Source organism: Propithecus coquereli, unplaced genomic scaffold (genome assembly GCF_000956105.1).
Source record: "Propithecus coquereli isolate 6110/MARCELLA unplaced genomic scaffold, Pcoq_1.0 Scaffold89, whole genome shotgun sequence".
In the NCBI taxonomy this organism is placed as follows: Eukaryota; Metazoa; Chordata; class Mammalia; order Primates; family Indriidae; genus Propithecus; species Propithecus coquereli.
This window is the reverse complement of record NW_012155173.1, coordinates 7518923-7546188: the sequence shown is the minus strand read 5'-3', so window position 1 is coordinate 7546188 and position 27266 is coordinate 7518923. Positions and strand designations below refer to the sequence as shown.

Here is a 27266-nt window from a genome sequence, read left to right as displayed (position 1 = left end):
CGTCGTAGGTGTTCAATAAATACTTACGAAGTGATTGAAGGAAGACAACCTAATCTGATCTGACTACATCAATGGCACTCAACACCAATCTGTAATCTATAGCCCACAAGCCAGATCTGGCCCTTTGACTGTTTTTGTAAATGAAGTTTTATTGAAACACAGCTATGCTCATTCATTTACATACTACCCATGGCTGCTTTTGTGAAACAGTTGTCAGTAGCCGCAACAGAAACTGTATGGCCCACAAAGCCCGAAATATTTACTATATGTCTTTTAAAGAACAAATTTTGCTTACCTTGCCCTATAACTTAATGCCCAACTCTTCAGAACATGTCTCTGCTTACCTGTCCAGACATATCTGATAGATACTCTATGATATCTCTCCATTTCAGGTGTGTTGAACTACTGGAAGTGCCAGAAAATCACCTACATTCTTATGCTCATCCATCCCATCTCTAGACAACACTGTAGGTCTCAATACTCTATTATATAATTACTATTATATAATATATAATTAAATGAATATACGAGGTTTGTCCAGAAAGTATCCAGCCATTATTAACATAACGAGAATGGTTTGCGCAACAGCGGTGTAACCTGGCAGCCAAGGAGAGTGAACTGTAGAGCTCATGTGTGAACAATGACGGCTTCACTGCACTAGTCGGTGGGGTGCTAGACACCATTGAGGGAGCATGTGTGCTGTGTGGCCGTCACATTCAAAATGACTGAGCAAGTAGAGCAATGAATCTGCATCAAATTTTGCGTTTAGCATGAAGATTCCTTTGCAGAAACTATTTGGATGATTCAGAAGGCTTTCAGGGATGATGTGATGAGTGTAGCACAAATAAAAGTGTGGTGCACACACTTCAAAGATGGTCAAGAATCTGTTGAAAGCAATCCATGTTCTGGAAGGCCCGCAACAAGCAGAACACCTGATAATGTTGAACGTGTATGGATGGGTTCAGTTAAGAGACACTGGAGGAACTGTGTGAGGTCCCAAGGTCCCTACGTTGAAGAGGACTGAGGGGTCATTGTCCTATGTACAATGTTTCTTGCATCTTCTTCAATAAATGTGTCTCTTTTTCCTATTACATGGCTGGATACTTTCTGGACAGACCTCATATATCCACTTATTCTTTCTTCTCTGGATTGGGAACTGCTCAAGAACAGGTACAACCCATTCATTCATTCAACACATATTTATTAAGTGCCCAAAATGTGCTACACATGGTTTAAGGAGCTGGAAATAGAATGGCCACGGTGCCGATAACACTTAAAACCACATGGAATGGGGTGGTAAGACATTCTCCCTCAACTCCATGTGTCCACTGGCCAATGCAGTGCCAAGCATGTTATAGTCCCCTAGGGCATGTTTGAATGAATTCATGTCTTCTATCAGAATCACACTTTTACCTTTACATAATGCTATAAGCAGGGAGGTGAAATTAAGAGTCAGACTTGCTTCTATTCCCAGCTTCAACAGACAGGCAGGAAATAATGGTTAAGAACATAGATCCTGGAGGAAAACTGCCTAGGCTTGAATCCTGGCTCTCTGTGTGATCTTGAGCTACTTACTAGACCCTTGTGTGACTCATCCTTGTCTATAAAGTGGGGATAAAAATGTCTATCTTGAAGAAATACCGTGTAGATTAAATGAGCTAACATAATGCACTTAGACCAGTGCCTGGCCCACAATGAGTACTTTATTAGTGTTGGCTATCATTATCATCACTGCCATTGTTACTGTTATCACTACCTAAATAAGGGCTTCTGACAGTTTTAGGAGCCTCATTGGTAAAATGTGGACAGCAATATTTGTCCTGCAGTGAGAACCCGATTAGAGACATCAGTGAGAGGGCTTCATAACCTGTAGAGTGCTGTCCAGATGTGAGCATGGTGATGATATCTCCCAGATGTGTGGGCCAAACCGTCGCCAACACATCTGCAAGGAGCAAACATCTGGAGGCCTGGCATGCCATCATCTCAGCCTCTGTTGCCCCCTCCCCACCCCCACCCCAACTCTAGTTCCTTTCCCCACACACCCCTTCTCCCACCCAGGGGCAGCTTGCCAGTTCCAAGGTTGCAGTGAGAAGAATAACATTCTTCTGTTCTCTGTCCAGCATGGAAATTCCACCTCTTTGCAGTTTCCATCATGTCAGAGTTGCACTGAGGGTCCATTAAGGCTCCTTATGGGAAGGGAAGTGGGTGTGGAAAGAGAGAGGGAATGGGAATCCCTTTTACTGGGATTTTTACTAGCACCCCTAGATGAAATCTTTCCATCCAGTCACCAAAGCACTTATTGGGTCATGGCTACTGCTAGAAGGCGATTTTAAAAAATTAGGCCAGTAACAAAAGAATGCCTCATTGAATCAAAGCACACATCCATTACAATTTTTTTTCCAACCGTTTTTTTCCTCTTTGCTTTCCCAAACACAACAGTGCCTGGGTTAGCTCTCAAACTAGTTTTAAATTTAAGGTTGAGACTGCTTTTTAGGGAGCCCCCAAAAGTAAGCCAGTTCAGTTCAACACATATTTATTTAGAATCAAGTTTGTGCCAGACACTGTGCTAGGCTCAAGAAGTGTGGAACGAATGGAGCATTGCACTGTCATCAGAGATGGCACAGACTTTGGAGGAGACAAGCTACAAAACCAGAGCTTTCCAATATTCTGTTAGAACTAACATATAAGTAATCCCTGGTGCTTGGGAATTTTATAGGAGGGGTCAGGTACCCAGGCTTTGTATTGTCTGAGCCCAGCACAGCACCAAGCACATAGTAGTAGGTCATTGTAGGAATATTGTGAATGACTAAATGAGTCCTATCTCTGAGGGTTCAAGGAAGGCTTCCTAAAGAAAACAGCCTTGGACCATGGTTGGATAGAGGCATCATGGTTCATAGGTTGCAAGAGGCAGCAACAGAATTTGAGCCAAAGGGAATCTATTACAATTGTTTGGAGGAGCTCAGCTCACAGGTTTCAAGCTGTGAGGCAAGGCTGGAGAGGGAGACTTGAAAGAGTTAGAGAGCCACGTTGTTTCAGGGCTTGGTAGCAAGAAGAAATCAAAAACCTCATCCAGGCTCTACAGCTCAACAAACTCCAGCTTTTCCTTTCTTACATCACTCTGATGAAGATGCAGAGTTCTGGAATTGAGACTCCCACATTGGCTGCACACAGGTCATGGGCCTGGGTCATCTGGAATGGGAGAATATGACATTTTGATGACCATACCCAAGAGGGTAAAGGTGGTTGTTCTCTATTCCTTCCCTTTAAAAAGAATCAGGGTGTTGCTGAGCAGGAGTAACTGTTGCTGAATAGCCAAAAGAGAAATTGCTGCTGTCCACTAAAGTTAAGAGTTAGGCAAAAGAAACAAGATGGCAAGAGTATGCATGCTTATGGAAGCAGGATGAATAAAGGTATGGAGGTCTGCAAAACACAAGGGGTGGGCAGGGAATTGTAAGCAACTTGGCATTACTTGGGTATAAGACATAAGACAAAAAGGTCTTATGAACAGGGTCAGAGCATCACAGTGCTTAAACTTGATTCTGCACTGTGGTATGACCAAGATAATGCAGGAGACTACGGAATGCATTGCCATTTTTGCCTGTTTCACTGCTGCTTGGAAATATTGTGTTGATTTTGCTCAGCATAAAGGGTGGCAGCATGTTCTGTGACTGTTACATCCCACTGACACTGGAATAAATAGATTAAGCAAGTTCAAATACCATTAACCCAATTACAGATGTGCTGAGCGGGTTCTGAGCCTGGCCCATCCCCAACTGGAAGTTTCACTTGGAGACTTAAAAGAAACAGGGGCAGAAAATTCTCATCTGCAGCCCATTCCCCAGCCCTCAGCCAACCACAGAAACCCCTGCTGCCCAGTAATCATCCTCTGTTCTGTTTTTGTTTGTTGATTTTGTTTTCAGTACAAGCGCCAGTGTCTTATGTAACAGAACATGAGGTTGGGTGAGAAACTCTTTCTCCCTGAATTTAGGTTTTGTGGGAACGAATAGTGATGCCAAGGGACTGGACAAGAGAAAACTAAAGAAAAAGCAAACCACACACCTTTAAAGCACTTACTGTGTGTCAGTTTCTATGCCAGGCCCCTTTCTTATTTATTTATAGTGTCTTCTTTATAATTGTCCCAGTGAGATAGATGAATCTGGTGATTCCTATTTTTCTGGTGAGAAAATTGAATTCCAGGTCTATAAAGTTTTCATGTTTGGGGGGAAGCTGGCATTTGAACTCAATTTGTCCGATTCCAAAGACCAATATTCATTCCTCAGAATTACTCTATCCCTTAAAAATTCCTTCGCTAGGTATTTTGTTCCATGTAACAGGTATCTGCCTGTCATCTTGGTTGCCTCTCAATTTGTACTGTCTGATGACAGAAAACTCGCCATATCCACCCCCACCAAAATAAGCAGCCTTTCCACGCAGACTCCCTTAGCAGACATCTTTTTGTCTTATCTCTGTTCTCTTTAACCCCAACAAAGTAGTCCATGACTTTGGCTGCACACTTGCTATTGTAATATCTGAAGACGGGATTAGGCCTTGGTGTAAACTAACAGTTTCCCTGTGTAAACTGACAGACTCTGTTTTCTCTGGTTGGAAAGGGTCTTGGAAATCATCCAGATCTGTGGTTCTCAAACATGGCATGCATCAAAGCTACCCTGGGAAACTTGCAAAAATACACATTCCCAGGCCTCTCTTAAGACTTACTGAAGCCTCAGTAAGTGTGACATGGGAATCTGTATTCCCCCACCCCCAGCTCCCAGGTCTTTTGGATATTTGAACCCAATTCTCCAAATTATATTGCATAGGAGATAAAGATCCAAAGAGGAGAAGAAATTTGCCCAAGGCTACACAGTGAATCGGTCATGCCTTTATTTTCTGATAAGGCAAGGCCGGGCGCTGATCACTGGAGACAGCCCCTCTAAGCGCTTGCCTCTTGTTCTGCCCCAGGAAGGCTGTTCGTTGACTGTGGAGTTGAATAGCCTGCAAGCGAGTGAAGAAACTACGTCATCCCTGATCATAAAACCTACTGAACCGCAGCAACTAGGCTGGTGTTTGTGCTGCAAAACCTCCTGGGGTGGCTGACCCAACTTGGCACTTGCTTCCATTGTGAGAAGCTACAAGGCTTTCTCCCTGCCATTCTCTACCTGCCCAGAGGTCAGGGAAGGGGCTGGGCCTGAGGTTACTAGGGGGTCAGGAATGCACTGGAGATAAAATCAAGAAATATTTCACCCTTAGTTCTGTCATCTGCATGACCTTGCAAAGGCACTGTTTTCCTTTTCGGCTCTCAGTCTCCACCTTTCTGAAATGGGAGCATTGACCTCCCATTGATCATGAGAATGCTGCTGTAGAGTTTCCGTGTCTGAGGTTAGAACCACATCCCAGCTCTTCACTAACTGTGCGAGTGCAGGCAAATCACCTAACTTCCCTGAGCCTCAAGACTTGCTCTGTAAAATGGGGTATTTACAGATACAATATGGGGTGTGTGTGACGACTACATGAGATACTGCAACTAAGGCGCTTAGCACAGACCCTGGCCATGGAGCATGTTCAACATAGGGCAATTATTGCTCTGGGTGCTATTGAAATTTGTCATTCTAACCTGAATCCCCCAGCGACCAGCCTCTTGGACTAAAGGGGAGAGTGCTAAGGCCTTACATTTGAGTGGACTTTTCTAGGTCCTGTACATACAGTCTGTTCAGCCCCTCTGTGGCCCCTCAGCATGCCTATGAATGGGCCCCTTGGCAGACTCCAAAGGGAACTGGTCTGGGAGTCAGAAGAAAGAAGCCCAAAAGCTTGCTCTGGCTTGGAGATCCTATAAGAACACAAATTCATATCTCAGCCTCCATTTCTTCATCTACAAAGTACAGATCATGAGACCTGTCCTAGAAGACTTAAATAAAAATGGTTTGAAAACTACATGGCACAGCATCAGCACAAATTTTCTGAGCACCTACCATATGGTTCAACCTATCCTGAGCCCTGGAGGCATAAAACATGGCCCTATCCAGGAGCTGCCATATTGGGGGAAAACAGATAGCTAAAAGGAAAATTAGAGCCCAATGGGTTAAGCAGGAACATTGCAGAACTGTGGGGGCTGTGAGAACTGAAAGGAGAAACCCCTGTCCTGAATTTGGGGGTGATGGTCAGAGTAGCTTTCCTAGAATAAGTAACCCTTCTCCTCCAAGAGTTTGCTTTGTAAACATCACTGTCCTCTACAAATATATACAATTGTTTACCCTCTCCTTTTCCAGCTGCAGGCCCCAAGAGCTGGAAAATCCAAGAATATTCAAGCTGAAGGATTCCTCAGTTTGTCCAACCCACCTGTTTACGAAGAGACACTGAGGGCAAGACTGGGGAGAAACTAGCACAGACTCCTATAGCCTGCTAGCATGAGAGCTGCATCTAGAATCTGAATTCTTAATTACCCGTTTGGGGTGCCTGCTACTACCTAAACCGAATACCTCCTCAGCCTCCTTGTCTCTCTTAAACACACACAGATACATGCACACACGTGTTCACACACACACATGGGCACACATGCCTGCTTGTCCAGCAGAGCACACCTGTGGCCCCTTGTCCTCCCCTGCTGCCAACTCTTGTAAAACAGGAAAACAGAACAGCTTGGCTTTGGCTATAACATGTACAAACACATGGAGCAAAGTTTCCAAAGGGAGACAGACAGTGAGCGCCTTTCAGGGTCTGGCAGTTTTATGGGCAGAGGCCAATTAAAAAGCACACTCCCCACCCCCCCCAAAGCCTGTGGGTTTTGTTTGGCTGTGGCCTTCTCTCCAGGCCCCTCATATGCTGCATCGACGGTGCAGATCGGAAGGGACACTGTTCTTGAGGGAACCTGGTCGTTCATCGTGCTGCAGGGGGATCCTCCCTCAGGGTCCCCTCATTCTAGGCATCAAGCTCAATTTTAATGGCTGTTAGCTATGGGCTAGGTCCAGTGCAAGGCTATGGGGTAGAGAGAGAATCCTACCCAGACCATGCCATTGTGTTGCCCATAGTCCCGTGGGGGAAGATGATATTGGATGGGGAAAGTACTAAAATGGAGTTAAGGAGTTCCTGGTATAGACCTTAGAGGAAAGAGTCACCAGCTCCTTCCAAGAGAGGCAGAAGGTCTCAGGGAGTCAGTGAATGACATTTAAGCTGGTTCTGCCCAAGCTGGAAGGCCACTCCTGGCAGTGGGAACAGCACATGCAAAGGCTGGGAGGCGACTAGTGAGAGAGAATTTTTGAGACTTTTGTGTGGCCGGAGAGTAGGATGTTGAGCACAAGAATGACAACAACAATTAACACCCTATGTAGTATTTGTCCCATGCTGGGTACCGTTCTAAGTATCTAACATATACTGACCCATTTACTCCTCACAAAAACATTATGAAGAGAACTACTATTTCCCCTAATTTGCAGAGGAGAAAACCAAGGCATGGAGAGGCTGTCACCTGCCCAGGGCTACTGGACTGCCAACAGCCAGTGGTTTGTGTGACCATGACAGGGACTTGGGTTGTTTCTAGGGCAGTGGAGTTGGCTGGGGATGTGGTGTTCCAGAAAAGGCTGAGGATCAGGGAACCCAAGTCTCTGTGCTCTGCTGCAACCGCACTGAGACCTTGACCACTCTAGACGGTTCAAGTGGAGATGACCATTCTGCCGGTCAGCCTCAAAGGGAAGTGCTGAAGATAAAAGGGAAAGAGAACTGAAAAGTGTTCTTTGTGCACAAGTTGGCCAATATAATCTCTCACGTCCATGACACATAGATCTTCCCCAGTGTGGTGGGGGCACAAGGTGAACCCAAGGCCCACAGAGGGTGAACAGCTTGCTCAAGGTCACGCAGCAACTCTACCACAGGGGCAAGACTAGAGCCCAGAGCTCTCTACCTTGGGAGGTGGCAGAGTACAGTAATTAAAATTCTGGGCTCAGATGAGATCTGGATTGAAATTTGGTTCTACCACATACTAGATGCCTGACACCAGGAAGTTTTTTAAATTCTCTGAGGCTCATTTCTTTCGCCTATTATATAAAATGAGGATGACATTCATCACAGAGTTGTTGTGAGGAGTATATGAAATGATATTTATGTAAAGAATCTCACTTATGATGAATGATAAATCAATTAAGTGATGATGGTGATGAGGACAGTGATGATGATGAGGAAGAGGAGGGGCAGGAAGGAACTCGGCACTCTTCCCGTAAGTCTAGTACTTCACTCTTCCACAAAATTCTGTGTGACTTACACAAGCCCCTCGCTATGGTTCACATACCTGCATTTGGAAGTCATATCACATTTGTGCATAATTACACTCAGGTCCAGGACTGGTTTCCACATAAAGCTAAATTACACTCTTGGCTCTCCGATGTTCCAATGACTGTACCTGCATGATGCAAATCATGCCTCATCCATTCACTGTCCATTGAACCCATGTGATTCATCATCCTCTTCATGTCCCAGCTGGTTCTGCCCAGTCTAACACTCAGTGACCAGTGGAGAAAGAGAAAACTCAAGTCATGGGGCCTTAGTTAGCAAGCCCTGTTTAGTCAAATTCCTTAACACCTCTCAGATCCAACCTCATCACTGCAACGGCCCTAGCTCAGGCTTCCTCATCTCGCTTCTAAACGATACTTACTGTCTCCTGTCTAGTCTCTGTGCCACTGGCTCTCTCCTCTCCACTCATGCTCTGCAGCCAAAGGGTCTTTTCAAATTGCCTATCTTCCCATGTCACAGCTCTTCTGCTTTCAGTCCAGTGCCTTACAATGGCCAAAGTGGTCTGGCTCTGACAACCTCTCCAAACACACCTTCCATCTCCCTACCCACACCGCTTGCTCACCATCCCTCAAACATGGCACACTTTTTCACTGATATTATGGGATGGTCTCTCTACCCATAATGCCCTGTCTCTGTTGCCCAACTTACTGAACTCTTACACAGCTTTAGACCGTGAAGGCTTTGGGAAGATGACTTGCCTTCCAAAGGCAGAATCCATTGCACCCACCCTTTCTTCTATAAATAAGTCATTGTAATAACTAGGAGTGCTTTTGTTTCAAGCATCTAATGGTTTTATATACATCATCTTAATTAATCTTCCCAACAGTCTTTTGAAGTAGTATATTTATCCCCTCCACAGATGAGTAAAGTGAGGCTTACAGAGGTTAAGTTAATGCCAGCTAACCTGAGCCTCTCAGTTAGCAAGACCCGCTGAGTTTGCCTTCCCAATTTCTCTGTGTTTAGCCCTTCCTCACTTACAATTACATAGCCAATATTTAAACCCAGATTGGCTTGATGCCAAAGTGTCTGATTTGATCACATTCCTGTTTAGTTGCTAAATTCTGGGAGTTCCTTAAGGGCAGGAGCTGGATCCTGTTCATCTCAGTACCCCAAACCTGGAAATCAGTACTCAGGTATTGGTTGGAAGTTAGACTTAGCTCGTGACTGAAGATGGAGAAGGGAGGCCTTGCACCCATCTGCCCTAGGAGGTAGTAAGGTAGTAAGCACAGCGCTCACCTGTTAGAATTACTTTGTCTGCCCAAGTTGAGATCTCAGGATCTCAACATCATCACTTACTAGCCATAGGATTTGGGCAGGTTATTCAGTCTGCCTAAACCTCAGTTTCTTTAATTGTAAAATGGTAATCACAATAGTACGTGGCTGTTTGGCACATGGATAAATGAGATAAATATGTGGAGTCACTGATGGCAGGATTCCCTAAATGGTAGTTATCAGCATCTGTCTGTGTAGTGCACTCTTTGTCACGGAGCCTGCCTAGAGAAGATCCTTCTTGACCATACAGAAGGAGGGGGTCACTCAGGGGCAATATCCTGACCCCTGACACACATCTCTGTATGTTCACAACTTCTTTCTAGGATGGCAGAGACCACATGAGAAGTCCTATCCTTGCCAGCATATTGTGGCATGAGCCTCCCTGGCATTTTCCATGGCAGCACACGAATCAGAGGCCAGGGCACCATACCCAGCTGCTTCATTTGCACTTCAAGAATTTTTCTTTTTCCAACGAAACATCTTAACAAATATTGTTCTAACCTCCTTTCCTGTCATGGCAGGGTACACGTGCCTGCGCGCGCGCGCACACACACACACACACACACACACACACACACACACACACCTGTCTCACCAAGCTTCTGGCTTCCTGCTTCTGAGAGGCTTCTAATGGCTGGGATGGTAACAGACTCCACAGTTCCGGGACAAGGAAGGTGAAATCAGAGAGGGGCATGGATGGGAGAATAAGCTGGGGACAGCCTGACAGTGGACATTCTCAGGGGCCACAGCTGTCTGTGAGAGGCTCAGAGAAAACCACACATTCCTCTTTGCGGCTCTTGCTACCGTGTTAATTTACACCATCACAACCACTTCTCTTTAAGTTTTTGATACTATTTACAATTCATATGTCTCACAGAACTGTTAGTCATTAATTCCTTCTCTTCATCAGAATTCTCTAGGCCTTTCCCAGCCAATTTTTCTAGTTGTCTGTCCGAGATTCATAGTATTATACACATTGTCTTTATTAGGAGTAAAAACCCCTTTCTGAGTATTGCACTGATGTGTGTTAGCGCCTCTCTCACTCAGGCTGCACAACAACCCCATAAGGTGGGACTTGACCCCATCATTGCCCCCATTTTGTTGATGAGGAAACTGAGGTTCAAATGTCAAATTACTCACCGAAGGGCAATAGCTGGCGAACAGCAGTGAAGTCAGATTCAAACTTAATCAGGCTCAGACCACTGCCCCAGCACACTGAGTGGTTTGATTTTCTGCAACTGTTGAGCTAAATTTTTCTCAGGTTGGGTCATGGCAATGGAAAACCACAGCAACCTCATAGCTTAGGAAAGGCCTAGGACCCTGGGTTGAGGAAAGGGTATACATGAGAGGCATTTAGAAACTCCACCTGTATACTTGTAGAAACATAAACCCAATGATAACACAACTCCTGGAAAGAGTATCTTAGAGCTTAGATTGTTGGAGGTGGAGACGCTCCCTAGGGAACCTATGTTGGAAGAATCCTTTCTGCTTTGTTTCCCTTACATTACCCACTTTCCCCACATGAATCTCAGCCCTGGGGGAAAAGCCTCAACATGTAGGTTTTCAGGAAGGGGACTGTTGATCTCATCAGTACTCACCAGACTGGAAAGGAGGCAGGCTTGTAACTGCTTATATTTTTCTGTTATTCAGTGTCTTTTCCTCTGAATACCCATAGTGCCCTACACCATTCTCTTTAACAGGTGTTACCTTTGCATCATGACACACCTGACCCACATCCCATTCCTTCTAGCTAGCTAGCTCACCTGGGCTAATACCAGGGTGGTAAGAATTTATAATGCCTCTTCGTACTCATTACCCTTCCAGAGAACACCCGGGAAGGAGCACAATTGCCATTTAAAAGAAGATTATACCTCAATAAAGCTGTTTTAAAAGTAGATGAATAAAAGGAGATTCCAATGCTGGAATGTCTCCCTCATGACCACAGCATCCAAGCTGCCCTCACCTCTTGTCTGGAAAATGTCAATGGCCACCATCTCTTTGGGGCTTTCTCCAATTCATCCTTCACCCTGAGCTAGAGTGATTTTTCTTAAAGAGCAAGTTGACTATTTTAGTTATTTGTTAAAGTTCTGCAGAAGCTCCTGGTTACTTCCAGGTACTGTCAAACTTCTTGTCCAGAGCTTCCAATGTCCTGCCAAGCCTCCAGCCTCCCCACTTCCCAACTTGATTCCTATTCTCAATGAAAGTGCTTGCATGAGTATATTTTCTCTTACCTCTGGGCTTTTGTTCATTGCGTCCCCTCTGCCTAGAGCAAATCCCATCCTTTCCACCTCTCTGGCTTATTCCTCCTCATCCTTTGGGCTTAAGCTTCACTTTTTCAAGGAAGCATTTCAGGACACCTGCAGTGTGTGTCATGACCGATCAATGAGTTCATGGTTCCTCTACCCTTTAACCTCCATTCTTCCTCTATCACGGCCTGAAATCACTAGACTGCTTCTCTACAATTTCCACTGGGCCATAAGTTCCCTAAGGGAAAGAAGCTTCTCTGTCTTTATTTGCATGCCCTGTGCCTGGCCCATAATAGACATTCAATAAATATTTCTTGAGTGAATAAACAGAGGTCCCCCTCAACATAATGGGTAAGAAACACCACCCAAGCAGAAGAGAGACAATAGGAATTTTTAATGCATGGAAAGTCCTGCAGGGACTCTGGGCAGACCCATAGGTAGCAGGAAGAGGCAGGGGTCCTGCAAACTCAATAACGTCTGGGGAGAAAAATAAAAGAGAAGTCCTTAAAGACCCAAGCTTCCTCTCTGCAACAATCCTCAGGGCTTCCTTCCTGATGCTGAAGAGGTAAAACTGTCTCTCCACAGGTCTTCTCCAGGGGTCCAGGGCAGGAAGGAAGCTGAGTGTGGCAGGAGGGAGGAAGAAGAGGAAAGGCTGCTTGGTCTCCACCTGAAATCTCCTGCCTCAGGACTGACTGCCATCCATAAGAAAAGGTTTAAAAAGGAGGGACTTTTCATAGACCCAAATAATATCTTAGAAAAAATAAAAGATAGAGAAAAGTGAGTAATTCCATTGGTTACAAAGTTCTCAGTCTGCTATCCACAGGAGAAACAGTTTGCTTTGGCCTTGCTGGCAAGCTTCATCTGCCAGGCCCATCCTCAGCTGTCCCCCAGCCCACCCAGGCCCCAGGATCCACGAGAATACTGCTCCCCTCCCACGGAGAGTCTCTGTGCTCACGGAGGGCAGCACCCTCCCTCACCGGCCCTTGGACTCCCCATACGTGTTTCGGGCCATGGACACCATCTTCTCCTCACATGTGATTTTGGTGTCCTTGAGGATGCTGTACCACACCATGCCTGCAGGCCGGACCTCCTCGCTGCGGCAGAAAAGATAGGGCACCGTGTCCACGCGGCTCTGGATGTAGGCGCTTTGCAGGAGGCTGGAGCAGTGGCTACTCACCCTCTCCAGCCGCCGCAGGATCAGGTGGGCCTTCCTGAAAGGCAAGATGAGACAGCAGTGATTAAGGAAGGTGCCCAGATCGATCGAGGGTTAGGCCTTTGAGGTGGCGAATAAAGGTCAACGAACAAATGAGAACTTCTCATCCCAGCAGTTTCCTATCCGTTCCTGACCTGAGTGTGGTATTTCAAACATGGATTCAAAAATTACCGTAGAACCTGTCCACGTTAACTGTGCAATGTGTACAAAATGAAAAAGAGGTATAGACTTTGACCTCGAATTTTCACTTCTAGGCTATGGGAACCCTAGGAGTTAGAAGGTCACCAGCCTTGGGACTCTGACCAAATAGAAATGATTATAATAATGAATAATGAATAAGAAATGAATATAATGATAAAAAAACAATAATAACTAAAACTTATTGACCCTTACCATGCACTAGCTAGACACTGGGTATGCACTTTACACACATCTAAAAAATTGTATTTATTCACTTCTAGAAACACCATGAAAAAAATAAAAATAAAAAATTGTATTTAGTCTTCACATCAGTCCTGAATGTATTATTCTTTCCACCTCCATTTAATGGGTGAGGTGCCCAAGCACGGCTCAGAGTAATGACACGACTTGACCAGGTCAGACACCAAGGTGACCACTGCAGTTGGGTATTCGAATCTAGGCCTGAACGCCCCCAAAGACCCTCTCCAACTGCCTGCTTTCTTGCTTCATAAACTCTTTCATACTCTTTTCTTCCAGTTAGGAAATTTGGAAATCTTTCCCTCTGTGATTTTCTTTTCTCAATGTCTAAATATATATGTCTCCGACTCAGAACTTCTCTGTATCTCATTTTTCTTCCTGTCTCTAAGAGAGTGATGATGGTCTCATCCTCATAAGTTGAGTATGAGAAATGCCCAATGCCTGGAACAGAGTAAGCTTCCAATAAATGATAGCTACTATTATCAAGAATTATTATAACGATGCCTAGGGATTGAGGTCACACTGAACACGGGTCTTAGCAAGAATTATTCTGTACTCTGGTGGTCCTTACTAGGAACTTATCCGGAGCCTTAGATCCAGCACCAGAGAGGATCTGTGAGAGATCTGAAGGCTGCACAGACAAATAAAGCTAGGGAGGATCTTTGAGATCACCTAATTTTTCAACATTTTGGGCTGGATAATTTTTTGTTATGGGAGTAATCCTGTAGGATGTTCAGTAGCATTCTAGAGCCTTGACCCACCACCGATAGTGCCTCTGCCTCAGTCGTGACAATAAAACTGTCTCCAGACATTGCCGCATGTCCGTTGGGGGGCAAAATCACCCTAGATGAGAACCAGTGACCTAGTCTGACCGACTCTGATTTAAAATGTTGAAACCAAGGCTTAGAGAGGGAATGGAATGTTGTTTGCCCAGGTCACACTACGGTCAGCTTCAGGGTCAAGGTGTCCATCTCCATGTGGAACCCACTTTTCTCTACATTCCAGCAGCCTCAAGGTGCCCGGGTACCCTGGGAGGCTACGCGAGAGGCTCTCTCACCTGCTGTCCTCTCTATGCCCCTCTGAAGGAGTTTTACGACGACAGACCCCACAAATGGGAGACTGTGTTTGGCACCTGCGTGGCAGCTAAAAAAGGACCAGGCTTATGTGTGTATGTTTTGTGGGCACGATTTATGAGGTGCCTTTCAGAAAGTCCTCTTTGTATATTTCGCCACTTGGGCGGAATATTTCCTGAGGTGCCAAGAATTCATCACTCCATAATCACACTCTATCCACAGGCCTCTCTCCTCTCGGGCAAGTGCCCCCCCAAGAGGACCCTGAGGAGTTTATTTTTCACCCCTCCTCATTTGAGTTTTTGCTCTGTTCCTTAATCACTCTGTGTCCTTGGGAAACTGACGTCAACATCTCCAAACCTGTTTCTTTATTTGAAAAGCAGGGCTGTTGTGAAGTTGAAGGAGATAAAGCGATTCCTTGCTCATTTATTGAGCATGTAGTATATGGTGGAGCTTCTGATCCAGTGGAAAAGACAGACTGATGGAGATTATAATACTAGTGACAAGAGAACAATAGAGCTGTGTGAAGACAGTCCTAGCTACTTGGGAGGCTGAGCTAGGAAGATCACTTGGGCCTGGGAATTTAAGGCTGCAGTGAGCTATGATCGAGGCACCACACTCCAGAGCGACAGAGCAAGACCCTGTCTCTAAAATAAATAAATAAATAAATAAAAATAATTAAAAAGGAATAACAAATATATTATAAGCCCTCAATAAATGTCATCTATGATTATTGTCTCAAGAGTAAAGTTCTCAAATATTGAAGGATTTCAAGAAGCAAAGTAACAGGTTTGGAACTTAACTGTTTAAAAATATTTCTGGTTGCCTCGAGGAGAAATGAGTGGAGGGAGGCAAACCTGGAAGCAAGAAACCAGGCCAAGGGCACATCTAGGTGTTAACTGTTTGTCCTTAGGGATGCTGCTGTCAGATAAAGAAGAAAACACAGAGAGGACAGCAGAAGAGAGAGCCCCTCGTGTAGCCCCCCTGGATGCCAGGCATCTTGCAGATGCTGGAATGTAGAGAAAAGTGGGTTCCACATGGAGACAGTCTCTGTACCAGTAAAAAAAAAAAAAAAAAAAGCTGCTTATTTTCTCTGTTTCTTCATCTACGGAAAGGGAATATGGCTCACCTCAGAGGGTTACAGTGAGGATTAATTAAGTTAAGACATGCAAAAACTCTTAGAAAAGTGTTTGGCACATAGGAAGCACCTGATACATGTTATAAAATATCATCATCATCATTAGCACCACCATCATCATCATCATCATCTTCATTATGTTATTAGGGTATCCTTTGTGTACCAGGGCCTGGGCATAGATATGACCTGGTTTAAGCCTTACGTGTCTTTTATAAGTCAGTGCCAGGAGACAGAAATATCAACAGCCTCTAACTCAGGGGCAGAGTGCTGGGTTGACATGTAGGGTACTACGAGAATATATATAAGATGGGCACCAAGTCATCAGTTTGGGGGCTCAGAGAAGTCTTCTCAGAGGACCTAGTACCTGAGCTAGGTCTTCAATGATGAACAGTTTTTTCAGGTCAATGAGAAGGCAGAGGAAATAGCCCATCCCAAGTGAGACTGGAGAGAGCACAGACCCCCAGTTGTTTGCAATGGCCAGTGAGAGAGCACAGACCCCCAGTTGTTTGCAATGGCCAGTGAGAGAGCACAGACCCCCAGTTGTTTGCAATGGCCAGTGAAGAGAATGGGAGGGACCCCAGGATGCTTGGCAGAGATCAGACCACCCAGGCTCTGCTAAGCCATGCTGGAGTATTTGGACTTTTTTCTTTGGGCAATGGAGAGTCATTGTCTGATCCAGACTGTCACAAAAATAAGTAATAAATACAAAATGAGTTTGGAAAAGAATTCTTCCAGCATGCCCAAATGCTATTCCTTCAAAGCCCAGCCACTTCCTCACAGAGAATCCTGGAACTCAACTGGACAAAGCCTCCTTTTGTATGGATGGGAAAACTGAGGTTAGGAGTGAGAAAATGATTAGTTAGTAACAATGGCAAAGCAAGAACAAGGCTCCTGATTGCATAGAGCTGCGGTCCCCAACCCCTGAGCTGTTAGCCCAGTATCCATCAGCAGTCTGTTAGGAACTGGGCCACACAGTACTGCCTGAGCTGTGCCTCCCCTGACCCCCCGACCCAGTCCATGGAAAAACTGTCTTCCATGACACTGGTCCCTGGTGCCAAAAAATTTGGGGACCGCAGGCATAGAGTCAAGATGAAGTACTTGGCTCTGGGGTCCCAGAGTCAAATCCTAGCTTTATAACTCACAGCTATGTGAATGGTGAGAAAGTTCTTCCATGGTACTATAACTCTTAGTTGTGGCATCAGTAAAATGGGAGCAATAACAGTGTTCTTGGGAGGATGAGATAATATGGATAATTTGATTAGCTCTAAGTAAATGTTAGCCGTGATTCAAAGCAGTGTATTACAGCAGAAAGCACATAGGCTTTAGAGCCCGTTAAGGCAAGTCACTTCACCTTTCTGAGCCTGTTTTCTCATTTGTAAAATGAGAATAGAGATATTTATTTTGTCAGGCTGTTGTTAGGCTGAAATGTAACAACTGCCATAGGCATCCAGCACAGGACTTTAAACGTAATAGGCACTAAACCAATGTGTACATTTACACAACAAAGACAGGAGAATTCAGAAGGAGAAGCCATGGAGAGAAGCGCTGGAGGTGCTCAAAGGCTGGAGAGGAGAGGGAACAAGAGAGACCAAAGGCAAAAGTGCTGAGTAATAAATCGTAGACGGTGGAGATCCATAAATCAAAGGCCAGGCATGCTTCAAGTTTTCCCTGTGGAGAAATCATAGGTCAGAGTGACCACTTTTCTCAAATACCAGAAATGCAATCTTCCTCACTGGAGATAGGACTCAGGACTGCTGGAATAGGAAGCAAGAGGTGAAGATAGGACACTGCACATTAATTTATCATTGCATCAGCAGGCAAGATCAAGATAGGGATTGTGAAGGAGTCAGGGGCTGGGCCCAGATGCCACTAGGCTGGGAACTGTAGAACTTTTAACTGACCATTCTATTCCTAGCACCACTACCCAATCAGCTGTTGACACAGTTATCAGACAGAGACCCTATTTCTAAAGGGCCCTGAAATGGAGAAAAAGAAGAGAGGTGATAAGTGAATGTTCCCATTCTCCTTTCTCCCTCCTCCCTGCCTCCTTGAATTGAGCCTAAATGTCTCTGACTCTAAGCTTGATGAGAGTCAAGGGCAGGACGTGGTTGCAAAAAATTGTAACGCAACCTTCAGAAATGGAGAGAGTAGAGATTAAGGGAAGTAATGACTTCATTCCTGCTGCCCTGGTCAGACCATATCTGCAGAACCCCAATCATGCCTGGTAAAAGGCACATATGTAAACTGCAGCCCAGATCGTGATGCTGAAGGGCATCTCAAAAGCAAGCCTTCTGAGCTAGAAGCAGGAATAGAGTGTGTCCATAGCAGAGGGCATTTAGGAAAATCATTATGTTATTCTAGCAACTGAAGACACATGGGCAAAAAGCTGAGGGTCAGGGATGATAATGGCTATAATTGATTGAGTATCTGCCATGTGCCAGAGACTGTATTGATGTGACATCATCTTAAATTTAATCCTCACCACAATTTTGGGGTGTATACTTTATTCTCAGTCTTCAGGTGGTAAAAGTGAGTCTAAGGCCAGTCTTGTGATCTGAAAAGGGTGACAGTGTGACAGAACAGGGTCTTAAATCTCTGCTGCAAAGGCACCTAAGCATTATTAACAAAACCACCCTAAAATTAACAGAAAGCAAATTTGGCTCAATATAATAAAAACTGTAAAACTAGAGTCTGGTAAATGTAGAATGGGTTCTTCTATATGATAGTGGGTTCCCCATCACTGAAGGTGATCAAATCAAGTATGTTTTAGAGAGGATTAGCTAGTAGTGGGAATTGGAGCAGGTGTTTGTTGTTGGTTGGTTGTTTTTAATCCAAAAGGCAAGGGAGACTTGGTTCACAGAGAAATGTCATCTGAGGAGCAGTTCACAACATAACTTGCTGTGACACCATTGCCAAAGCATTGAATTCCTGAGACGAGAGGACCACTTTTGATGAGGTTCTATTCGTGCTTCAAAATCATGCTGAAATTTCATCTTCAGGAAGTCTTCCAGATCTTCCCAGGTGTCATAAGTTATGTTTTCCCTTTTGCTGCTGAAGCATTTTATTTCTCTGTTGAGATCCATACCATGTTTTCTGCTAGTCGTGTACATGTCTTAGAATACAATGTGTTGTACTGAACAGGACACTGGTTTGACATCAGAAGACAGTATTATGAATTTGGGTTCTGACACTTACTAGCTGTGTAAGCTTCAACAATTTACGTAACTGATTCCCTGTTGCTTCGTCTTCAAAATCTATTGTTCAGCAGATAAAATAATATGTAAATGACTGGGCCTTTAATAGGTGCGCAAATAATATTTCCCACTTGGACAGTGTAGGGTTTCTCTGGTGTCCAGTTGCTGACTGTGCAAGAAGAAGGCATTAATAAATTCAAATTGACTTGAATTGAGGAAATTTTCATCCCTGAGCATTCAAAATACAGCAAGCATGGGTCAATAAAGGGAATTAAATGGCACAAGAGCATCGTGTGGACCTAAGGAAATAATCAGGCAAGTGGGCAAAAGCTTTATGTAGATTTGTTTGTCATAGAAAAGAAATTGGAAGAAATGTAGTTGGTCTTTAATAGAGAACTAGCCTAGGCCAGGTGCAGTGGTCACATCTGTAATTCCAGCACTTTGGGAGGCTGAGGCAGGAGGATCACTTGAGGGAGTTTGACACCAGCCTGGGCAACATAGAAAGATCCTGTCTCTACAAAAAATAATAATAATAAAATAGCTAGGAGTGGTGGTGTGTTCCTGTCGTCTTAGATATGAGGGAGGCTGAGGTGGAGGATTGCTTGAGCCCAGGAGTTAGGAGTTAGAAATTACAATGAGCTATGATCGTGCCACTGTACTCTGGCCTGGGCAACAGAAGGAGAAAAAAATAATAAGAAGAAAGAAAGAACTAATGTGTGATACATTCACACGTTTGCATTGCCGAAGGCCCCTTCAAAAAGACAACATTTACATATGCATCCATGGGAAAAAACTTACACAGCATATGTTAAGTGGAAATCGGCAGATAATAGAACATAGTATAATCTATATATTTGTTAAACATAGCAGAGATGATGGAGATGGAGATGTGTTTGTAGACATAGATGTATCCTCAAGCTTGCATCTGTTTCCTCATTTTCATGCATATCCACATTTATATATGCAAAGGTGCATGTACAATGTTAATCTAATCTCTGGGGTAAGTTTGGGATAGCGGTTCAGAGGTGCAAAATTTTCACTTTTTATTTTACATACTTCTATAGCATTTGGATGTTTTCTATTTTACATACTTCTATAGCATTTGGATGTTATAGAATGAAAAAGAATTATTTTGGAACAAAATGCAATAAAGGCATTTCCATTTTGAAAACACGAATGTATATACATATATATTAAAGTTGGTATGACGAATCTGTGCAATGAGGCCATGGTTTTATGACTTCCCAGTAGTTCACCAGGGTTGCTTTCAGAATAACCTACCTCAAATTTAGCCTCAGATCACCCCTATCAAACAGAAAGTCAGAAGCTCAGGTACTGCCACTGGATATGTATCTTCAACACCAGGTTTGATATGTGATTTGTAAGGTGACCAGTGAAAATGTTTGCATTTGATTTCCTCTTCTCCTTGTTCCCTCATGAGAAATCATGAGACTTTTTAAAACATTCATTCCTTGACTGACGGCAAGAACGACTGAATCTCTCAACTGACCCTAAACTATTTCAGTTGGAGGTGATAGGAACTTCAAGATAACAACTAACCTTGCTATACTGTCAGTGGGAAAACGGATCCATGGGACACTTGTTTAAAGTTACAGTGTGTTTTGTTAGTATTTCTCCATGCTAAGGTATCTTCAATTATGAGGCACCATTGCTTCAACAATAGCCTTTTAAGAAAAGAAGAAAGAATACGACACTGAATGTGCTCATCCACTGTGAATATTCCATCCTGATTTCAGAAAAGTCAAAGTATGTAGAAAAAAATTAAAAGTGCATCTGAGATTATAGGAATATGACCCTAAGAGCCTAAGTCTGCTCTTATTCCCAATATCTTAAAAATTCTAAAAGAGTTAATTCATTATATCTTAAGAAGGGAATTAATGAAGTCTTGGAAGAATGAACAATGAACGACACTCCAGGTTTGCTTATTTTCACTAAGGATACAGCAGTGGATGTGGCAACTCTTTTCAGATGTCTTGCGATGTTGAGAAAGATCCCGGGCTAAACCCAGCCTGGGATGATTTCTGTGATCTATTAGCAATGTCTGCCATAGAAGTAAGAGGGGCTGACATAAATATACCATTTCTGGTCTAAATAGATCAATGTCACTGAAATAAAATCTCTTCAAGTGCTTGCTCTCTTCTCTCTACTCTATCAATTTGATCAAATATAACAGAAAGTATAGAGAAGCCCAAGAATGGTCAAGGATGTTCTGACCAGAGAAAATTCTGGTCCCCGGCCACTTATGATCTCAGTTTTTCAAGTATGTTCCTAATAGGAACCTTATGGCTGGGACAGCTGGTATCAGCAGGTCTTCTTTGAGCAGCTGTTTGCAGTAACCTGTAGTTGTCGTGAGAATCAGGCTCTGGGGGACACTGGCCTGACAGATTTATTAGGCAGAGGTAAGAGACACCCTTTTGTCACTAAATCTTGTGGGGGCATATGACCACACATCTAGAGAGGAACTGAAAACATTTTGGGGTTTGATGACTATATAGGCCAAAAGAATCCTGATAGAGCTCATTCCATGACACCAGTCCTCAGTGTGTTCTTGGGAAAAGCTCTTATCATTCTAGCCAACTTGGTCCCTGAGAAACAAGACATCCTGGGCTGGAGGTGAAAAGACACCCATGATGTGCCTGTTTTCTGGTCTCTGTGACCTTCAGGGCCTTCTGGTTCCTTGGCTTCCCAGCTGGGAGGGACTCTGGAGTGAAGCCCTTTTATGTTATAAACGAGGTCCAGGATGGGATGAAATTTATCCAAGGTCACACAGCAAGTAAGTGACAAAGCAAGGACATAAGCCCTGGACTCCTGACTTTGGAGAAATGTCTTGCTCTCTCTCTTTTCCACTTTGAATTTCTACACACTTGCTAACCCTTGAGAGGCATAGCAAATGTACCCAAATCTCTCCTCTGTTTAAAACTTTTACGTGGCTTCTGGGAGAAAGAACAAACTCCTGAACAGAACTCACAAGAGCCATTGTAATCTGTCCCTGCTAAACAATCCAGCCTTGTTTTGTTTTGTTTTTCCTTTTCCCTCTCACCTCGAACTCTCCTCTCCAATAAGAGTTTATACTTCCTGGCTGAAATACATTCTCTTGCTTGCCCCTCTTTCATCTTTGCACTGGTTATTCCTTCTGAGAGCACTCACTCTCACCCTTCCTCCTGAAGGACTCTTGCTCATTCTCTGGTTCTAGGCATAACCTTCTCTTTCTTGCTCAGGGGTTCTTCTTTGAGCTCCAGGTCTGAATTAGCTGCTCCAGCTATCTGTACCTGGAACCTCGCCACTCCAAGCATGCTTTTCGGACCAGCAACATTGGCATCACTTGAGAGCTTGTTAGAAATGCCAAATCTCAGATCTATTCCATATTATTGAGTCAATTTGAGTTTTCACAAGGTCCCCAGGTGATTCTCAGGCACATTAAAGTTTGAGAAGCACTGCTCTGAAACACCCTTCCACGCACATGCATCTTGTGACATGTCCACTGCAGCTGCCTGCCAACCAGTCTTCTCCTCACTATATGCTGAGCCTTATAAAGGCATGATCTGTCTTCTTCATGCTTTTATTTCCAGCCTGGAGCACAGGGCCTGGCACAAAATCAGCACATTAAATGAATCAATTAATTAATGAAGTGAGATCTCTTCAAGTCTTTTAATATTTGTAAGGACATTGTATGTTTTAGAATGTTAGAAGACCTTAGAGTTCATGGAATTCAGTTGTTTCCAACTGTGATCCATAGGTCCTTGGGAACTCAGAGAGACTTAAGAGATGCTTGGCGTTGGGTGGGGTGAAGGGCTGTAGAAGAGGAGACCCAGAAGGTGGGGTTTCAGGCCACCCACTCGAGTTCCTGCCAGAACAACCCTGTAGTCATCTGGCCCACACATTTACTCATCCCATTATCCAATTATTCAACAAGTAATTATTTAGCACCTACTTACAAAAGTGAATAGGACATAAGGGATCGCTAACTATGCATAACTTAAATTGTAGTGGGAAAGGAGATAAAACATAAGTAAACACATAAGCGATATAAGACACTAAAACTAGTAAGTGTAAGGAAGAGAATTAAAACATGAGGGTGTGACAGAAAGGGTGGGTGGAAATTTTAGAGAATTCTCTGAGGAGGTAGCATTCTAGCTATGACCTAGGGTTCTGTGTATGATTTATTTAGGGGGGAAAATTCCACTTATTAAAAAAATACCACTGTACTAGTTCATCCTGATCATTTCCTAGATGCGGAGGCCCTGGGCCAGAAAGGGGCGGAGCCCAGGGCCGCCCGGTGAGTTCACTGGCAGTGCCAAGAAAAATGAAGATGCAGCTTCCCCAAGTCCTACTTCCAGTGTGGGATGTTGAAGCAACCTCAGATCCCCTCGAGGAAGGAGACTAGAAAGATGAAGAAGGAGGAAGCTGGGTGATATAGGCAGGGGTTGGCCGACAGAGGCTGGTGACTGGCTGGCTGGAGGTTAGCAGGTTATCACAGTCCATTACCAAGTGGGCTGCCCTGCCTCTGTGGGCGGCCAGGCAGCCTTTCCAGAAGATTTATGTCCTGAAGGGTCATAAAGGATCCAAGCAGGTTGTAAAGACAAAGTCGGGAGTGGAGCTCTGGTTTAGCTTCCACCCGAACTCGCTGAGTCTTGTGGGAAAGCCCAATAAAGGCGGATGCCTTTTCTGTCCGCAGGCAAGATGGCAGCCAAGATGACTCACAGGCAGCTTTCATCTGGGGCTCTGGGCTTCTGCCTGCCAGTCTGCCCTCCTTTAGTCTTTATCTAAAGAACCTTCCTTTCATGTGAAAGGGAGAAAGTTAAAGTCCAGGACCCAAGAGAAGTGATAAGGTCTGCCCCATGGCGAGATCCCTTTTATCCCTTGATCAAGCTCTCATCTCATTCCTTAAGGACCTCAGATCCTTGAAGGGCCATTGCAAGTGCTGTGAGGGCTCAGGGTGAGAGCTCAAGACAGCCTCCATGACAAACTCTGTGCGACTCTGGGCATCTCATTTAACCCCGCGGGACCTCTACTTCCCTATCACCCAAAAAATGGCAGGAATACCTTATAGAGTCATTTGGAAGCTTTTCAAAGCAAGAAGTGCTGCCCACCACAGTATTTCTCCCAAGCACTGATGCTACCCTGGCCTGGAATACACTGTCTCCCTGAACTATTATTACAAGAACCTCTAGGCCTCACTGCCTCCTCCTTGCCTTGATCCCTGTACTCCAGGCTTCCTACTGCAGCCAGAGGGGTCTTTCTCCCCTGAAGGTCTGATAGTATCACTGCCCCACCCCCACCCCATGAAAAACTCTTGAAAAGCTTGCCATTACCCTACAGAGATAATCCAACTCCTTAACCCAATTTAAAGGGCAGTGAGGATCTGGCCCCTGCCAACCTCCCCCTTCTTATCTCTTCCCACTCCTGCTATCATGCTCTTTGCTTCAACTACAGGGAAATTCTACAGTTCCTCCCAACACAGTGTTTAAGGAAGTGTAGACCCAGTTCCTCAGGGTTGGGTGAAAGGATTTTATGTGGTACCCAAGATGATGACAGACCCAATATTAAATGAGAATGAATCACATTTATAAAAAGTGGTGAGATTACCTCTTTCATTCTCTTCCCCTTCTTCAGATAACTTTAAAAAGAAAATCCTGGTTTGTGGTTGTGTCTTTAACATTTCTCCCGCTAATCTCCCTTTTAAAGGGACAGATTCAGGCTCTGCTAGGATTAAAGGACATTGTTTTCTGTTTTTGGTTTTGATCTGTTTTGTTGTTGTTGCTGTACCATTGTATTGAATGGCTAGGTTTAATTTTCTGTTAAGGGTAGATGGTACTGGTTTTTTCTCCTACAAGATGATACAGTATTTTCTTTTCAAATATATTTTAAATAAGAAGTAAATCTAATAAAAAACTATCAAATAAACTATATATTGTATGGTGAGATGGCGAAAAATCATAAAGGTGGCAGGCAAATCATTGAAGGTTGGGAAGAAAACCCCTGCTCTCATAATATTGTCTCCTCTGAGCATTTCCTAGGCTAGCTCCTCTGCCCAACACATCTTCCCCCGCCACCCACTTACCTTGCCCCAAAGTCAAACTTTAGGCTTCCTTCTCAGCCCCAGTGCAGCCTTCACTGGGTTACCTAGACCAGATGCCTATGTCTCATGTTCCCAAAGGGTTCTGTTCTTCTCTCATGACACTAATTATTCTTGTTCTATGTAATTCCTTGTTTAACTCCCTGCAACCAAGAGCTATGTGTAGGTAGAGACCATTTCTACCTTTTTACATCACGTTGTCAGCAACCACCATACAAGATGCTCTTAAGTATGTGCTAAATGAATGTTGTTAGATGCAAGACATGAAATGCAACCATCATTTCGTATACTATTTTATGAAGCTCTAGAAGATAGTGACTGTACCTTAGTCCTGTTTGAACCATGCATGGGCTCCTTGCACAGTGACTGATGCAGTCACTGCTGGGGAAAAAAATAATGCCTTAATACATGATGAATTCATAAATTTCTTTAGTCATGGTCACTAATGGACTAATGGTCAAGGTCATAGCTATTTACTTTAGAAAAACTCCGATTTCTTACGGAAGCATGAGAAAGGCCCTGGATTAGGGAGCATGGCCCTGCCACTGCGCCCCTCTGTGATCTTCGTTAGGGCATAGCCCTTCAAGGAGCCTAAATTTCTCATCTGTAACACTGGAGGTGGGAGATGAGCAAGGGAAATAACTGATCCAAAGAGCACTGATGCCCCTTCCCTATCTGACATTCCAGGAGTGTAAGAAGCTAAAATTTCAAGATTCTTTCATTCTCTCTGCACCTTTCTCATCTTTAGCCCTGACATGACTAAGGTGATCACTACCCTGATTTATCTGAAAAAGCCCATTCTAAGCCTCTGAGGAAAGGGTCCAGTAAAGTCAACCAGAAGCAAGAATAATTTGCTCCTCCACTCACACTCACACGCCCGTACCTGGGCCCCAGCTCGTCCTCACTCCTCCAGACAAAGTCGCCAAACTTCTCATAGTGAGAGTTGTAGTGATGCTGGACTCGGAAGAGCATCGAGGCTGAGACCTCCATCAGCGTGTTGTAGGCAGTCTGCTGCTCCTTTCCACTCGTGTACCCATTGTACAGGTTATAGATCTTGTCAGCTATTTCTGAAAGGGAAGAAGTGCAGAAACAGACCACTGGGCAGTGGGAAAAAGTAAGGCTAGAAGCATGGCTTGTGAGAAGGAAGGCACGGCTGTGAGGGAGTTCACTTGCACGGCCTCTGGAGGCAGGTAAACCTTGATTCCATCCCGAATATGTCATTGACTACTTGTGTTCTGTTTTCTTATCTATCAGCTGGAGATAATGAGGTCTACTCTGGAGGTGCATTGGGGGAACTGAGTTAAAAAGTGGACGCTGAGCACTCGACACAGGGCTGGTACAAAGCTAGTGCTCATAATTGCAAGCTTAATTATTAATATAATGATCATGCCTGTGATTTAACACAAAATTCTAAACAGGTGCAGAGGGTTAAATAAACTCTCTTGGGCTCATCTCTACACTCCCCTCTGTAATATTTCCAACACATTTCTGTGATCAGGCCTGTCAAGTTCCTGTTCAAAAACCTTTCAAAGACAATCCAGACTCTTCTGCTTGTCATTCATGGCCATCCCTACTGCTTCAGTCATTCCTACTAATCAATGTAACTTAAATTCATCATGCACAGAGGCACGTTCTTTCAGCTTTGAAAACTCTGATCAAAATCTATATGTGTCCCTAAGTCATTACTACCTCTAGGAGAATCTGAAGACTTAGGGTCAGATGAGAGGAACATTTACTTTGCACTATTTTCTACTCTGATTTTTATTTTTTATTATTTTTTAACTATGTACATGTATCATTTTGAAATAATAATTTTTAAAATTACCAGGAAACTGTCTCAAATCCCCTTGCCTTTGAGATGCAATAATTCACTCTCTTAACAGGTAACACATAAAACATTTATTATCGAGCTTATGATTGAGCTATTTGTGGAAATGTCTGTCTCCCCACCCATAATGTGAAATTCTAAAAGGTGGAGACCATGTCTATACTGCAGGGTTGTTGGGGGGTAATAACTAAAGTAGACCACCAGGGCTAATGAGCTACCATCTCATTTTGATAGTCTTAATGTAGAAAATGTATCTACACCTTGCCCAAGAACAAAGTACATGGTGGATTGAATGGATTAGTTGTATTTTTTCAGATGTTTTTGCTTGACATGTACAACTGTATGAACCAAAAGCAGTGAGAAGGTTTAGTCTTGCGTGCTAACTCTGACTGACAGTCGCTGACTGTAGCTCTATGCTGAGTATTCTGAGGCCCCCACTGGGCTACATTGGACAGTATGCTGTGATCTGCTAATAATGCCTGTCATGGGCACA

At 44.0% G+C, this 27266-nt stretch overlaps 1 protein-coding gene across 3 annotated transcripts in view; it reads right to left on the bottom strand.

The window, feature by feature from the left end:
• Window positions 1–12768: 12768 nt before the first annotated feature.
• The window catches only part of ASTN2 (astrotactin 2), an 893996-nt gene continuing 879498 nt past the window's right edge, over window positions 12769–27266 (bottom strand). For all 3 annotated transcript variants that reach the window (XM_012664418.1, XM_012664417.1, XM_012664419.1), the window contains 2 exons: window positions 25829–26012; window positions 12769–13006 (listed from right to left, as the gene is read on the bottom strand). In XM_012664418.1, coding sequence (XP_012519872.1) covers window positions 12769–13006; window positions 25829–26012 — 422 coding nt within the window. The remainder of the gene's footprint in view (window positions 13007–25828; window positions 26013–27266) is intronic.